This window comes from Schistocerca serialis, chromosome 9, assembly GCF_023864345.2.
Source record: "Schistocerca serialis cubense isolate TAMUIC-IGC-003099 chromosome 9, iqSchSeri2.2, whole genome shotgun sequence".
NCBI lineage: Eukaryota > Metazoa > Arthropoda > Insecta > Orthoptera > Acrididae > Schistocerca > Schistocerca serialis.
This window is the reverse complement of record NC_064646.1, coordinates 339,269,667-339,287,284: the sequence shown is the minus strand read 5'-3', so window position 1 is coordinate 339,287,284 and position 17,618 is coordinate 339,269,667. Positions and strand designations below refer to the sequence as shown.

General features: G+C 45.8%; 1 protein-coding gene across 1 annotated transcript in view; it reads right to left on the bottom strand.

The window, feature by feature from the left end:
• LOC126419604 (uncharacterized) overlaps nucleotides 1–17,618 on the bottom strand; it is a 1,338,018-nt gene that overhangs the window by 590,349 nt on the left and 730,051 nt on the right. Inside the window, exon 7 of the mRNA XM_050086792.1 lies at nucleotides 13,350–13,376. Coding sequence (XP_049942749.1) covers nucleotides 13,350–13,376 — 27 coding nt within the window. The remainder of the gene's footprint in view (nucleotides 1–13,349; nucleotides 13,377–17,618) is intronic.

Sequence of the window (17,618 nt, the reverse complement as noted above, 5' to 3'; positions counted from 1 at the left end):
TCAGCAAGTGTCAGCGTGCGAGCCATTCAGCAAAACATCATCAATATGGGCTTTCGGAGCCACTCGTGTACCCTTGATGACGGCACGACACAAAGCTTTACGTCTCGCCTGTGCCCGTCAACACCGACATTGGACTGTCGATGACTGAAAACATGTTGCCTGATGGAACTAGTCTCATTTCAAATCGTATCGAGTGTATGGATGTGTACGGGTATGGAGACAACCTAATGAATCCATGGACCCTACATGTCAGCAGGGGATTGTTCATGCTGGTGGAGACTCTGTAATGTTGTGGGACGTATGCAGCTTGAATAATATGGGACCCCGGATACGTCTAGATACGACTCTTGGTTAAAATGGCTCTGAGCACTATGCGACTTAACTTCTGAGGTCATCAGTGGCCTAGAACCTGGAACTAATTAAACCTAAGTAACCTAAGAACATCACACACATCCATGCCCGAGGCAGTATTCGAACCTGCGACCGTAGCGGTCGCTCAGCTCCAGACTGTAGCGCCTAGAACCGCACGGCCACTCCGGTCGGCTGATACGACTCTGACAGGTGACAGGTAGGTAAGCATAGTGTCTGATCACCTGCATCCAATCATGCCGTTTCTGCATGCCGACGGACTTGGGCAATTCCAGCAGGACAATGCGACACCCCACACATCCGGAATTGCCGCAGAGTGGCTCCAGGAACACTCTTCTGAGTATAAAGACTTCCGGTGGCCACCAAATTCCCCAGACATGAACATTACTGAGCACATATGAGACGTCTTGCAACGTGCTGTTCAGAAGAGATCTCTACCTCTCGTATTCTTACGGATTTATGGACAGCCCTGCAGGATTCATGGTATCAATTCCCTCCATCACTATTTCAGACATTGATCGACCCTTGCCACGTCGAGTCGCGGGCACCTATTCGATATTAGGCTGGTGCACCAGTTAATTTTGCTCTTTCTGTCCATCTGAATGTTTATTAGAGTAACGTGTGAAAATTTCAAGTCAATCGGTAAGGAACTTTTCGAGATTTTTGGTGACAAGGATTTCCCTTTAAATATTACATACATCTTTACACTGTGTATAAATTAAAATGTATAATCTATGTCTGTCCGAATGCTCATTAGAGTACTAGCTAAAATATTAAGTAAATCTGTCACGAATTTTTTAAGATTTGTGGCAACTACGTTCCAGCAGGTATGTAAGCAGACGTTAGAAATGGCGCAAAGGTACAAAAATGTTTCATGCACGGCGGGGCACCACCCCATTTCCTACGCCTCTGACAGCAACTGATTCAACTTTTGAGCGATGTATTGGCCAAGGGTGTCCGGCATTATCGCCTCCCCGTCACCTGTAGTTAAGCAACGAACACACATAAAAGGAGAGTGCGTCCGTTGGAGGTGAACAAATCCGAGAGTAGGTAAGCAGGTGTATTGAAAGGAGAGCCGAATGATGAGAAAAAAAAAAGAGTTGTAACCACTTAGAGAATGTCCTTGCATCTGAACGGAGGGGCGACTGCCGTATGACAGAGTGACCCATGTCTCAGTAAGTATTTGTTTGTAGATACGTGTATATATAAGAAATCTCTTAAAGGACGTCACGATAGCCTTTAACTATGAAATTATTCATTTATCGGATCCACTAATGAAATTTTTGTTGTATGGCTATTACGTTTCAAGTGGAACACTGCAAAATTGTGAATGTGAACTCCAGCTACGAGAAGTCAGTTTTTTTTCTATTTTTGACCAACACTGTCTCCTGTAAGAATATGGGACGCCACTGGTACATCGGCAGTAACGCTTTCCGTGTTCAGTGCACTGAGCGCCGGACGGCCGGTGACGCGAGCGCGCTGACTCACCGGCGGACGTGCCGCTGCCTGCGGCGACGCCAGCACAAGCTCTGTCAGTAGGGGCTCTGGTTTCAGCATTTTGCTGTCAGAAGCCGTTCCACAATCTCTGTCTCATGCGCATCTTGCCAATCAGCAGGCCTCCACCGTTTCCTAGCTGTGACGGATTCTTCTTCAGAATGATTCGAATGCAACAGAGGTTCAGTGCAACAGTGCAACGGGCAACAAAATCTCAGCTTGCTGTGTAACGAAGATTTAGCTCATTGTTTGGAAACAATTCTCTCGACGTCTGCATAGATCCGTCAATGAACTAAGAAAATGTAGATGATCAGTCGCGACATAAACAATGCCACACGTCGTATTATATAAATAAAAGTAATGATTTCTGGTCGTGCATTCGGTTTCCTCAAAAGACTACATCCCATATTAGCGACGTAAAATTTCGGTTATCAGAAAGTCACGTGCTCGATGATTTGTTGGTTGATTCGGGTAAGGGAATAACATCGCCCCGCCGTAGACGCACTGGATGTTCCCAGGAAAGATTGATGTAGAAGAATAACACGTCCTATCCACGATTTTAGAGTTGTCATTGTAAAAGACGGTGGCACCCTGCTACTCCTTAAGAACTGAAGGGAACAGAAACCAAAAGGTCATGCAAGCGAATGAGACTAGACCCCGGAAACATATCTTTTCCGATTCTTGGCCCGGGTAAAAACCAAGGGGAGGGGGCAGGGGTGCGGGGAAGGAGAAAACACAGAAAGTACATTCTACAGGATACGCGAAGATCCTGAGAGAGGGCTGAGAGGCGCATACGGTCTGGTAATCCCACCAGAGGGCGGGTCATGGATTTGATGTCACGCGTATGCAAAACGAATAGGATGTGTTGGATGTTCAGGAAATTGTGTAGTGACGATTGCATATGTGAGGAAGATTTGGTACTATCAGAAGACGGAGGATCCCAGCTTTGCGAGGAGACTGTCTATGGAACTAGTCTGGAATGCACCAGTGGCCACTCTAACTCCACGATGATGGAAAGGGTCTAACAATTTCAAAGCCGAAGGCAACGCTGAGCCGTAGACTTGGCAACCACAGTCGAGATTGGACAAGAGCTCAGTAGATACGAAGGAGAGTAGCGCGATACGCGTCCTGAGAGGTGTGGGCAAGGAAGTTGAGAGTGTTAAGCTCCTTCGTCCAGCTAGTCTTTAGTTGTCGACTATGGGGCAGCCAAGTCAGGTTATTGTCAAAGAGAAATCGCAAAAAATCGGGACTGTACAGTGCTGCGACCCAAGTAGAATTCTGATTCAGGATAGACTGTGGTATCATGACAAAAATGCATGACCCATATTTTAGCTGGAGTGAATTGGAAACCATGGCACAGCGTCCAAGCAGAGGCCCACCTGATTCAGCCAAGGTTACTAAGTGGAAGCTATACAAAATCCAGAAGACGTCGACATACAGCGCAGGCATGACCAGTGGCCTCACAGAGGACACTTACCCATTAATGGCGATGAGGAAGTGTCATAGCGTGAGGCGTGTGGAAAGCCATTCCTTTGGGCCCATGGTGAACTGAGTGAAGTATCAATAGAACCAGAAAACCCGGATGGATAAAAACAGGTAGGGAGCCGTGAAAGCTCTATTCATAGAGGGTAAGTAAAATGTAATGGTGCCAGATGGTATCGTACTCCTTCCGTGAATAAAAAAAAGGCTGCAATGAGGCGCGTGCGTTTGGAAGAAGCCTGTCGGATTGCCGTTTACACCCTAACCAGTTTGCAGAGCTTGTGTGTGAGGCTAATCGTAACTATCGATGGATGTTAGGTTTTTGTCCGGCTTAAGGACTGGAACGATGATAACGATGATAATACTATCTCGCCATTGCGAAATGGAGACACCCTCCAGCCAAATAGGATTGAAGACCCTGAGAAGATGGGGTGTTCCAGTAAGTCAGATGTTGCATCATCTGATTGTGAATGGAATCAGGGCCCATGAGACAAGAGCCTGAAGCGATTTCCAGTTAGTGGAAGGTTCATTATATAACTCAGAATGGCGAGGGGTGAAAAAGAAGTTTGTCAATTGCATATCTGGAGGGGGAGCCACATAATAAGAAGATACTGACAGAGTTGCAAGGTGAGTAGCAAGGTGTTTAGCAAGAGGTGACAGATTACTGCAGAGTCCATTTCGAAGGAATGGACCCAGTACAGTTTGGATCTTTAGCAGCCCGGAAGACAATGGAGCTTGGTCCACACATGGGGTGAATAAGGATACGTTTCCAGGGAGCAGACATAGCACTCCCAGCATTCCTTCTGTGTTTGATTACATAGCAAACCTTAGCATTAATCGCTTAAAATGATTAAGGTTTCTTGGTGAAGGACGTTGCTTAAAACACTACAGGGCTCTTCGGCGATCCAGAACAGCTATTGCAATGTCTTTGCTCCACCACAACACTGGCCAGCGTTGGAGGGGCCTGCAGAAAGAGGAACAGCAGTCCTAGCGGCATGAGTGATCACATCAAAGTCACCTTACACAGCCTCTCGATGCTGTCTGACAGAGAGGGAGCAAAGGTAATAGCAGAGGAATACAACTGCCAGTTCGCTTTTCAAAGCACCCAACATGATAGTCAGTCCGTCTGGAGGTGGCAAGGAAGTGACAGGGTCATTGGAAAGTGGTCGCTGTCCCAAAGATGGTTATGTAGTGACCAATCTAGTGAAACCATGAGAGTGGGCGGAGGAGCTCGTTAGAGTGATAGCTGAAAAGGTGCTATGGATGGCTCAGAATTGGAAGGAGTAGTATCACTGAGAAAATACAGGTCATGGTCAGTAAGAAGCTGATCAGTTTGAAGGCTCCTACCGGAGGAAGAGGTACTCCCCCACAGGTAGAGGGGGTTGTTGTTGGATTAAGGTGGTCAATTCAGCGCAAGTAAGTGGCCTGCCTGGAGATAAGTAAATGTTGCAAATGGTAATTGCTGAAGTCGTTTGCACCTGCACCGCTATTGTTCCAACGTGACATAAAGAGGAATCTTCTCACTAACGACGCCTGGCGAGTTAATAAACAGATCCCTCCATATTCCATCTTGGGGCCACCGAAGTTCTGACAGAATGCACGATAACCATTGGGCATTGGGAAGTGGTCACCAGTGAGATGCTTCCCTAGCAGAGCAACGCAAACTGCAGAAGTGGAGGAAATAATTCTGGCAGGTGACACTAATATCCATTGCAGTTGCACTTTATGGGTTTTCAGGCAATGCATGAAGGGGACAGGAGGTTCAGTGACGCATCAGGATCACTGCCACTTATCTATGGGGATGGAACCACATTAATTAGCTTTGGTTCAGAATCCGATGGGGTGGGGGATCTGGAGCCTCCAGAGTCACTGGAGTCGTCCTGTTCCGATTGTTCTTCTTCACCTTCTTCTTCTCTTTCTTCTTCTTCTTATTATTTTACTCGATCACAGCCGTTAGTGGCTGTGATTCTTCGAGTGCCTATCTGCGGTGAATGTGGTGACGGATGAAGAGTTGGCAGCCCTCGGATCCCCAGGTACCGCTTTTTTCTGCCCCTTGCTGTCGTTGAAGAGCGGCGCGTTTCGTCACAGGGTTATTTGGTAAGCGTTACGGAGATGTTTAGCAAACTCAAGTGGCAGACTCTGCAAGAGAGGCGCTCTGCATCGCGGTGTAGCTTGCTGTCCAGGTTCCCAGAGGGTGCGTTTCTGGATGATGTATCGAATATATTGCTTCCCCCTACTTATACCTCCCGAGGAGATCACGAATGTAAAATTAGAGAGATTCGAGCGCGCACGGAGGCTTTCCGGCAGTCGTTATTCCCGCGAACCATACGCGACTGGAACAGGAGAGGGAGGGAGGTAATGACAGTGGCACGTAAAGTGCCCTCCGCCACACACCATTGGATGGCTTGCGGAGTATAAATGTAGTAGACCTGTCGGGTTCCAGGGAGAGAGATCTTGAGAGGGAGCCCTGTCGCCAGTAGACGCCAGAGGAGGAAACTGCTGTTGAAGATGGTGCCAAGGAACCACATGAGAGGAGGGCAGTGGGAGAACTAGTTAGGAAAAAATTGAGGTATTGGGAGTTACGCTGTGACTTTCGAATAATTCGTCTTCATATTTTTGAAGCCTTAGTATGCGACAGGTGGTCTATAACTTTATATTCCTGTGTTTTCTTTTCTTTGTTAAATACTGGGCAAATCGGTGAACGTGGAGGATGATGCTCCACACGAAGCGTGCTCGAGACAGAGAATATCATCGTATGTAGGGCGGCCTGATGCATCACGGGCAGTAGCGCAAAGTGCAGTGAAGTGACGCTGAAATCAGGTTATCTGGTCATTGCAGCTGCAATAGAACGACGAAAACTTCACAAAAATACAGAAACCGCAGTAACATAAGGAAACAGCGAGAAATACAGAAAACTCAAGCCGTAACGACAAGAGCATGATGCGCTTAGTGCAGACCTGTAGTTGAACTGGATACTCGGTCGTCGTAAAAAGAAAAGGCGACGAAAAGCGAAATAAAGAAAGGTTCACCGATGAAACGTGTGAGGTAAAACAAACTGTTGTGTTCTTTAAAGAACTTGGACCCTATCAATCAGAGGTACTTGTACTATACAATGAAGTGACTGCCTGTTCGACACACAGAATTATGTGATTTAATTCTTGGGAAAACAGTCACATAGAGGTGTACTGGCAATGTCTAACATTCCTCAGTCACAGAGAATAACACAGTAATGAAACTTCCTGGCAGATTAAAACTGTGTGCCTCACCGAGACTCGAACTCGGGATCTTTGCCTTTCGCAGTAATGCGTTTATATATACTTCGAACTATGTCGTTCTTCATGCAGATGAAATGTATTTTCCAGATAGAGACCATCTAGTTTCTGCAGTCGTCTTAAGTGAATATTCACAAACCGCTGGAGTGGTGCAGACCACACTGCAACACATTCAGCGAACAGCGAACTGGTGCATGCTATACGACGGCTAGCTACGTAAAGACGCCACTCTACCAAGATTTTCGAGAGTCTTATGTTAGTGCTCTTTTCGTTCCCTGCTCCATTAAGAATGTTAAGTACTCACTAGAGAGGTTATCAGTCAGTACTCACGCATGTTGTTTACTGGCTAAAACGGTTTAGATACTAAAGCAATTTTCAGCAGCCTCGACTTACGGGTAAGTGTCGAAACCGGTTTAGCCAATACACACTGACAGGTTTGTACTGACGTTCACTCATGTTTCTCAGCTGAGGAACTTTTTAAAGAAATAAGCAACGAAACAGACGCGTCGGCCGCTAAATATCGTGAATTTGAAAGGCATGCGGACACATTAATACTGACCATCACGATAAGATTTACAGATTAGGTATTTGCTATAGAAACGTGGCGCTGGTGGACGCTCATCGTGGTTCAAGAATCTTAAAAGTGAGACCTAACACGTTTTGTATGCAGGGTTTCAAAGTACAGAATGTCTTCCAACTTTTGGAGAGATTGTCGAGAGAAGAAAAATGGGTACGGAAAACCACGTCCAGAACCTCACAGAAAGATACTGCAGAGCGTTGAAAATATGGGGACCAAAGCCTACCGAGAGGCGATTAAAACACCCTGGAGCTGTTTCTCTGGAAAAATGTACGGAAATAACATTGGATTCAGGGTATATGCTGCATCTGGAGATCCTAGAATTATGTCATGCGTCTTCAGGCGTGCATGCCAGTTAGCATCAATGCGAGTAATACTGCTTATTTTATTACAACTTGTGGTCCGTTTCTTATCGATGACAGTAGGTAATTTACATTTCATTTTATTTAATATGTGTACTTATGAATCTTTCGGCCTGCTTTGAAGAAAACTGACAAATTCTTCATATCCACGAGGGGGGTTCGATGAGTTTTTTTCTGAAATCAGACTGTTTTTTTTTCAGCATTCCAAGACACAACATTATTCCCCTCTGTTTTGACCACAAAATCCTGTTTTTCAGCATAGTCTCGGTTCAGCGCGACGGCCTTACTGCAACTGACTGGGAGGGCCTTTATGCCCGCATGGTACCAGTCTACTGGACGACGTCGCAGCCAACGTCCTGCTGCATCGATAACCTCCCCATCACCTACGTACGGCTTCCCGCGGAATGCATCCTTCATTGGGCCAAACAGATGGAAGTCGAAAAGTGCGAGATCCGGGCTGGAAGATGGACGAGGAAGAACAGTCCAGTGAAGTTTTGTGAGCTCTTCTCAGGTGTGCGGACTTGTGTGAGGCCTTGCGTTCTCACAGAGAAGAAGTTCTTACGCATTTTTGTGGCAGCCAACATCCTGAAGTCGTTTCTTCAATTTCATGAGGGCAGCACAGTACACTTCAGAGTTATTCACTGGACCGTGAAGGAGGACATAAAATAGAATAACCCCTTCAAAGTTCCAGACATTACCGGTTAAGGATGTGGCTTTGAACTTTTTCTTCGGATTGCCGTCTTGTTTCCGGTTCGAAGTGATAAAACTATGTTTCATCGCCTGTGATCGCCTGTGACGATGCTCGACAAAAATTGTAACGTTCAGCCTCGTAACGCTCAAGTAGTCCGCGCAGATGATCCTCCGTCGCTCTTTATGGTCCTCTGTTACGCGGCGAGGATCCCAATGCGCGTACACCTTTGATTACCCCGACTGGTGGACAAGAGTGTCAGCACTATCAAGAGAGACGTCTCGTTAAGCAGCGAGGTGTTTGCTTGTGATCCGTTGATCGTCTCGCATGAGAATACCCGCACGTTCCAACAATGCAGAAGTGACAGCTGTGTGCGGCCCGCCGGCACAGTGGGAGATCTAACAGGCTTGCGGGGCCTTCCTGCGACGATGACAGACGCCTCTCCCAATGACTCACCGTGATTTTGTTCACCGCCAGCTCTCGGTAGACATTCTGCAAGCGCGTATAAATATCTGCGATGCTCTAATTTTACTCCAAAAGAAATTCAATGACAGCTCCCTACTTGGACGCATTCCGTTACAGACGTCATTTTGAAGGCCACGCCTGGCGCCGCGAACTATCATATTTTAGGGGCTGAAGTGGGAATATTCCGCGACGTCGCACAACAAATTCCGCATTTTTTTCAACCGAAATTGGAGGAGAAAAAACTGATTGCGTTACCTACTGAACGCCCCTCGCATTACCTTACTTGTGGATGTCGGTCGAGTGTTGCCAATGTCCCGCACGAAAATGTTGGGAAATACTGATCTGGATGTTTTTCGAAGTCGTTTTGAAATCCGTGTATTTAAGCTCCATCAGACACACTGATAATTAAGATCACTGTGTTAAATGGCTTGTTCTTTTCAATACTTCTTATGTTTGCAGCTGACATTTCTAATCGTCTCGAACGCATGAAATGGCAATACGATATTGTAAGTAAAGTGTATAATAATTGCCGGAAATGAAAAATGTTACATCAAGAAGGACGACTTCGAAATTAATCAAACTTTGTGGAGACGTTCATCACATAACGGGTACTCAATGATGAAACTTTCATTCCTTTCCGAACTTACGTCCGTTATCAACATCAGTACGATGTGTGATCCACACGCACGGCACGTGTACACTCTAGTATTCTCTGTCGCATGGGAGAAAATAATCTCCGAATGTCGTCTCGAGGATTTCCTTTCAATGCCGGAAATACTTGCTGCGTCAGTTCATGAAGATGGCTGACTTGAAGATGGTGTGGAAGTACACGTCTTCTCATAGCTGTCCCAGATATGCTCTATGGCTGACAAGTCAGAGAACTGGATAAGCCAGTCAATATTCCGTATGTTTATCAAGATGTTTGTGGTGTGAACTGCAGTATGGGCTCTTGCATTATCCTGGTAGAATATGTGCTCTGATGCCATGGTCTTGAAGGATTTGACAACGGGAGCTATCATCCTTGCCAATAATAGCGCGCATTCAGCCTCCCTGCAATTGTTACCAAATCAGTACTGTTGTCATATCGAATAGCTTCAAGAGTTGGAGAGATATCTCTGCTTCCCGTTACGTTTCATCAGGTCGTCTAGGCATACCTTGGCGTCGACTAAATAGCCACGAACAGAAGCGAAATGCGTCACTGAACGCTACAGAATGCCACTCAATGTTGCAGTTGACTATAGCTGTACTCTATGCAAGTCTCTGCAGTTCGTGGTTAGGTGTCAGCGGTAAACAACACATGGTAACTCAGATCTTAAGCGAGTTTCCAGTAATCTATTTCCGGCGGGTCTTAGTGATCCTTTGCCTGTAACCTCTGCCGAGCTTCAGGTGTTATCACCTATGAATTCGTCAGCTCACGTCGAATGATCCTACGATCTTCTTGTAGTGTAGTCCTTCTGGAAAGCCTTGTGTCCACTGTTCTTGCCACGCTGTCGTCCTGAGTCCATTTCGTCAACACTTGCTCTGCAGCCATTGGACCTATGGTAAACTAACATACACCGACAAGCGACAAACGTCGGCAAGCCCCTGCGTAACAACAACACTGACTGGAAAAATGGTTCAAATGGCTCTGAGCACTATGGGACTTAACTGCTGTGGTCATCAGTCCCCTAGAACTTAGAACTACTTAAACCGAACTAACCTAAGGACATCACACACATCCATGCCCGAGGCAGGATTCGAACCTGCGACCGTAGCGGTCACGCGGTTCCAGACTGTAGCGCCTAGAACCGCACGGCCACTGCGGCCGGCCACACTGACTGGAAATTACCAGCTGCTATTAGAGCCGACCAACAGGCCACAGCAGGGAAACCGACGAGATCGCCCACTGACGCACAAACAATTTGCCAACATCAACCGACACTGTGCATCCGATATATGACCTATCGGACACAAAAACGATGATAAACTTAACTGTTGCAGGTTGCTGACGCCGATCGAGAGTTCAACAGCGGCACTCAGCGGCAGCCGCCAAGCAATAGCACCGCACAAAGTCAAAGGTATCGACATGTATGATACCCACTACTAACAAAGCCTATGCTTGCACGACCTATCGCAGGCAGCATGACATCCGCTACTGCTCTTACCACCCCACCTAACTATCGCAGAGGTTTTTTTCCCTTGGCTCTTGCCTTGGTACTTTTTTTCCTCTGCCCTTCAAACCGCTACCCTTCGTTCGACTTCGACCCAATCGATATCCAGATGAGCGCGTATTAATGGTTAACCTTAACCAGACGTATGCAAACATCGCAGTACCCACATCCTGCGACACCTCACTTTAGTGAAAACTAACCCTTATGCAGAGGTGGCAGTAGACCTTTTGAGTTGGCCATCGTGCCGGTGTGGGCGTGGAGGGGCTCCACCTCTGTTGTTTATTTGCAGCCATTGGACTACAGCCGACTGTTTATGCTCGCTCCCATGTCGCTCAAACCAGTGAAAGTCAATGAATTCTCAAAGCCTTAAGACGTCGGCAAGCTGCATCGAAAGCTATCTCGGCTTGCAGTGTTGCGATCTCCACTTGAAATGTTACAATGATGTTAGATACATCCAACAGCCATCACGTGCTCACAGCAGTCTTCCTTCATGTGTAGTACAGGCGTGCATGGAGGACCGGGACCGGCTTGGCAGCGTTCTGACAAGGTACTCATCAAGTAACACATTCAGTTTTTGTCTGTGTATTTATGACAATATCTAGTACAATCAATGAATGGAACGCTAGAACATATTTCGCAGTTAGACTTGCCCAAATAATCACCTGTTCGTCAGAAATAATGCTGAACTTTATCTGATTCTTAAGTTCCATATAGATCAAGGTAGACAAAGGTCTAGCTAACTTGTTGGATTCATTGTGGCCTTGCAACCTAAAGCAACCACTCAAAGACACTATTAGTCGCCTTGTTTCGGTTGGATTTAACGCAATTTTTTTTTTTCGTTCTTCGAATTCGCCTAACCACCTCACCATGGAAATTAGAGGGACAGCAGGGCTTTTCTCTCTTTTTGTTCTGTTGATTTCATCTATAAATATAAGTACTTTCATCTTGATCTTCCTCTTGTTTATGTTTTAAATAATTATTTACATAATTATACAATCTCATTTCATTTAGTTCTCTAGTAGTGTTTCTAGTTCTAGTTCTCTAGTAGTGTTTCTCGTCCGCCACACTTCATATTTACTAAATGTTCCCCCATTTCCTCCATTATCGCTAGCTTCCCTCACGCCTGAAGTCATTTCTACATCTGCAGGATACTCTCCAACCATCATAACATGCTGCATGCTCCCTACCAAGAAGTTCTCAATGTACTCACGTATTTCGTTTGATATCTCGTACGATATTACTTTTATAAACTTTAGCATTGCACAGAATCAAATTCTTTTCAGAAACCAAGAGACACTGCGACCATCTGGGTGCCTTGGTCCATGGCTTTCAGAATGCCATGTGAGGAAAGCATGAGTTCGGTGTCGCATGACCGATGTTTTCGGAATCCTTCCTGGTTGGCATGATGAAAGTCATTCTGTTTGAGGTACATTATGTAAACAAGTGTCACCAAATGCGCAATGCGATTTAGAGTGAGATATTCATTCTTCTTCTTATTTTCAAGCTATATACTGCCAAGTAATCTAAAAGTCAATTCTTTCGCTGCACTACTCGTGAATAAGTTCTAAGTAGGTTCTGAGAGGGCTCTCATTGCATATTCTATGTTCGGGTCAGTGAAGGGTGACATCTCTGGTTACGTTAGGATAGGTTAGTATCACTTTTTGAAATCTGCGCGAATCTCACTTTAGCATGAGAAATCATTCGCGTTTCGGTAGAGATGCTGAAATATTTCTTTGGATCTGTACACCAATCACACTCCTAAGTAATTTGACGAACGCACCGTAAACTTCATATTCGGTCCATGCACGTGAAATAAGTACACATAGCTGGTATCACTACTGAATTACGTTGCTCGGTGTTAAGCGAATACTGCTGTAATAATTATGCCCTAAAGTCCACACTATCACACAGGTAAGAAAAAGAGTAAAAACACAATTTTTTACTCGTTCACTGACACATTTATGTACGACTGGTCACTATAAACGAGAAGTATATACTTTAAAAAGGAGAAGAGAGTAATCGACGCGGCGCAAAAATTACACACAGGCCAGTGTTTCGGGAAGAAGAAAGTGGCAAAAGTTCGCATCCCGTCTGAATGTTCACGATTTACGTTCTACGTATTTTCTCGAAATTGCGCGCGACGAATGAAAGAAGCGAATTTTCTGTCCTCAGGTGTTCTGATGTTGCCAGGATGTTACACTACGATCATAAACGCAAATTTTTCTCATATCTTCGTAGGAATGTGCAAGCGCTGTCTTTCTAATGGACACTGATCGACGCACGTTAAAGCGCGACTTGGCTAAGGACAAACTTTTATATGTAAGTTCCAGGGAAGGACTGCTTATTAGCAGTCGTAAAAGCAAGAAGCTAACTACAAACAGCGCTACGCAGTAATTTCTTTGGATAATGCACATATTTAATTATGACGTACATTTCGAGTGTGAGAAGCAAATCGTTTTTTATGACTAAGTGATTACATAAAGAAAAACTAACCTTGTGCACCACCAAGGACCACACCATCTGAAAACAGAAAGATAACAGATCCTATCAGTGTATAGAAATTGCGACACTGGAAGAATAATTATAAAAAAAGAGGGAGCGTCGTAGATCCGTATTCGCCCCACAAAACACGTATATGCCTGTCATTTCTGTTAAACGAGTGTCAGATCTCTTTGTTAGTAGAATTATGGTTTAACTTATTCAAAACTCCAGAAGACCGTAATGTGTTGATCTTAAAATTAGTCACATCTAGTTATAGGTTAACAGGAACAACATCAGTGATACTGGGGATGAAGTCTTCCTCTGCGACAGCATCGTACAAAATATAGTCGATTTTCTTTCGACGTTGTATTTGGCTGAAACTGAGTAGACAAAAAAGGGGGGATTTGGCAAAACATTGAACTCTCATTTGGAAATACACTCCTGGAAATGGAAAAAAGAACACATTGACACCGGTGTGTCAGACCCACCATACTTGCTCCGGACACTGCGAGAGGGCTGTACAAGCAATGATCACACGCACGGCACAGCGGACACACCAGGAACCGCGGTGTTGGCCGTCGAATGGCGCTAGCTGCACAGCATTTGTGCACCGCTGCCGTCAGTGTCAGCCAGTTTGCCGTGGCATACGGAGCTCCATCGCAGTCTTTAACACTGGTAGCATGCCGCGACAGCGTGGACGTGAACCGTATGTGCAGTTGACGGACTTTGAGCGAGGGCGTGTAGTGGGCATGCGGGAGGCCGGGTGGACGTACCGCCGAATTGCTCAACACATGGGGCGTGAGGTCTCCACAGTACATCGATGTTGTCGCCAGTGGTCGGCGGAAGGTGCACGTGCCCGTCGACCTGGGACCGGACCGCAGCGACGCACGGATGCACGCCAAGACCGTAGGATCCTACGCAGTGCCGTAGGGGACCGCTCCGCCACTTCCCAGCAAATTAGGGACACTGTTGCTCCTGGGGTATCGGCGAGGACCATTCGCAACCGTCTCCATGAAGCTGGGCGAAGGTCCCGCACACCGTTAGGCCGTCTTCCGCTCACGCCCCAACATCGTGCAGCCCGCCTCCAGTGGTGTCGCGACAGGCGTGAATGGAGGGACGAATGGAGACGTGTCGTCTACAGCGATGAGAGTCGCTTCTGCCTTGGTGCCAATGATGGTCGTATGCGTGTTTGGCGCCGTGCAGGTGAGCGCCACAATCAGGACTGCATACGACCGAGGCACACAGGGCCAACACCCGGCATCATGGTGTGGGGAGCGATCTCCTACACTGGCCGTACACCACTGGTGATCGTCGAGGGGACACTGAATAGTGCACGGTACATCCAAACCGTCATCGAACCCATCGTTCTACCATTCCTAGACCGGCAAGGGAACTTGCTGTTCCAACAGGACAATGCACGTCCGCATGTATCTCGTGCCACCCAACGTGCTCTAGAAGGTGTAAGTCAACTACCCTGGCCAGCAAGATCTCCGGATCTGTCCCCCATTGAGCATGTTTGGGACTGGATGAAGCGGCGTCTCACGCGGTCTGCACGTCCAGCACGAACGCTGGTCCAACTGAGGCGCCAGGTGGAAATGGCATGGCAAGCCGTTCCACAGGACTACATCCAGCATCTCTACGATCGTCTCCATGGGAGAATAGCAGCCTGCATTGCTGCGAAAGGTGGATATACACTGTACTAGTGCCGACATTGTGCATGCTCTGTTGCCTGTGTCTATGTGCCTGTGGTTCTGTCAGTGTGATCATGTGATGTATCTGACCCCAGGAATGTGTCAATAAAGTTTCCCCTTCCTGGGACAATGAATTCACGGTGTTCTTATTTCAATTTCCAGGAGTGTAGTTGGGCTTAATCCCTTTCAAGCTATCGAGATTTCCGTGAGTTGACTTTATCATTTTGTAAAGGACGTTGCTCGATCTTTGTATAGTGATGAACTCGTTGTTAAAGGACCTTTAAGCTTAATATTTCTTCTTTGTTTTCCTGTCTGAATTTCAGTAAAGACTCAAACTCTGAACTACTGCCAGTATCACCTGAGTGTGTCGCACACCCTGAACAGTGATTACGAGATGGCTATCGACAGTAAGGAGTTGCAGAGAAGTCCACTGTATCGACATAAGCTAAAATAGCCAAGTTTGTTCCAAAGTGTCTGCTTGACATTTCGACGATATATCTTGCCTAGTAAACTGACTGTTTGTTATAAAAGGACACTACGAAAGCAACCACTGACGATGACAGTTCGTAGTAATAGACGGAAAGTCATCGAGTATAGCAGAAGTAATATCCGGCGTTCCCCAAGGAAGTGTTATGGGCCCTCTATTGTTCCTGATCTATATTAACAACATAGGAGACAATCTGAGTAGCCGTCTTAGATTGTTTGCAGATGATGCTGTCATTTACCGTCTTGTAAAGTCATCAGATGACCAAAACGACTTGCAAAATGATTTAGATAAGATATCTGTATGGTGCGAAAAGTGACAATTGACCCTGAATAAAGAGAAGTGTGAAGTTATTCTCATGAGTACTAAAAGAAATCAGCCAAATTTGGATTACGCGATAAGCCACACAGATCTGAGGGCCGTAAATTCAACTAAATACTTAGGGATTACAATTACAAATAACCTAAATTGGAACGATAACATTGATAATATTGTGGGTAGAGCAAACCAAAGACTGCGATTCATTGGCAGAATACTTAGAAGGTGCAACAGGTCTATTAAAGAGACTGCTTACATCACGCTTGTCCGCCCTATCTCGGCGTATTGCTGTGCGGTGTGGGATCCGCATCAGGTGGGACTGACGGATGACATCGAAAAAGTACAAAGAAGGGCAGCTCGTTTTGTATTATCGCGAGATTGGGGGGATAGTGTCACAGACATAACACGTGAATTGGACTGGCAATCATTAAAACAAAGGCGTTTTTCGTTGCAATGGGATCTTCTCATTAAATTTCAATCGGCTTTTTTCTCCTCCGATTGCGAAAACACTCTTTTGGCACTCACCTACATAGGGAGAAATGATCATCACGATAAAATAAGAGAAATCAGGGCTCGCACAGAAAAAAATTAAGTGGTCCTTTTTCCCGCGTGCCGTTCGAGAGTGGAACGGTAGAGAGGCAGCTTGAAGGTGGTTGACTGAACCCTCTGCCAGGCACTTTATTGTGAATAGCAGAGTAATCACGTAGATGTAGATGGAGATGTAGATGACCACAGTAGAAGTCGCTGAAGACTCTGCATGTACATCCACATAATATACACTGTGTATCAGGAGGAGTGGTCGGTATTCAGGGATATGTAAGGGACGCTCATTTGAAGCAGAAAAGGTCCATTAAATATGGTCTCTAAAATGAAATGTGTAATTTAAGAGCAATGAGAACTACTTCATCTTCAGTATTGTAAAACAAATATCTTCTGCGGCAAGCTCTTTGATTTCCATATTTAGTGAGAAGGTAGTATGGACTAAAACAACAAAAAATTGTCTCGCAAATAAGGGTTCTAAAACGCATACCTTAAGAGCTGTGACTACTTGTTCAGTAGAAGAGATGTGTTTCACAGTAGCGAAGATGAACAAGTGCTCACAGTTTTTGTTTACTGGACATTTTTTTCTTGTTTTGGTGGCTAATACCCCATCTCGAAATGTGGAAAGCAAAAAGCTTGCAGAAGAGGAGATCTGTTTCAAGGTATAGAATGTGAAGAAGTACTCATAGCTCTTAATGTACACATTTTAGAACCCTTATCTACTAGACTGTTTTTGCTTCGAATGATCGTTCCTAGCATATCCCTATACTCTGGCTATTCCTCGTGCGACATCCTGTTTATGATATACTGCGCAAGCAAGAGGTGACGGAATGTCCATCGTGCCAATTTAACCGATTTTTCGTGCTATGCTCTTTGCGTATCGAGCGAAGGGAAAATAAATGGCTGAAAGCCGCCGCAAGAGCCCTAATCTGTTTTGTCTTTTTCTCGTGATCCCTGTAGTATAATGCTCGCAGTCTCCTTTCAATAGAGGTCATAAATGTACCCAGCAGGATTTCGTGAGAAGTGGCTGGCTCTGAGCACTATGCGGCTTAACTTCTGAGGTCATCAGTTCCCTAGAAATTAGAACTAATTAAACCTAACTAACCTAAGGACATCACACACATCCACGCGCGAGGCAGGATTCGAACCTGCGACCGTAGCGGTCGCTCGGCTCCAGAATGTAGCGCCTAAAACCGCACGGCCACTGCGGCCGGTTTCGTGAGAACTACCTCAGCTTTTTTCCACCCA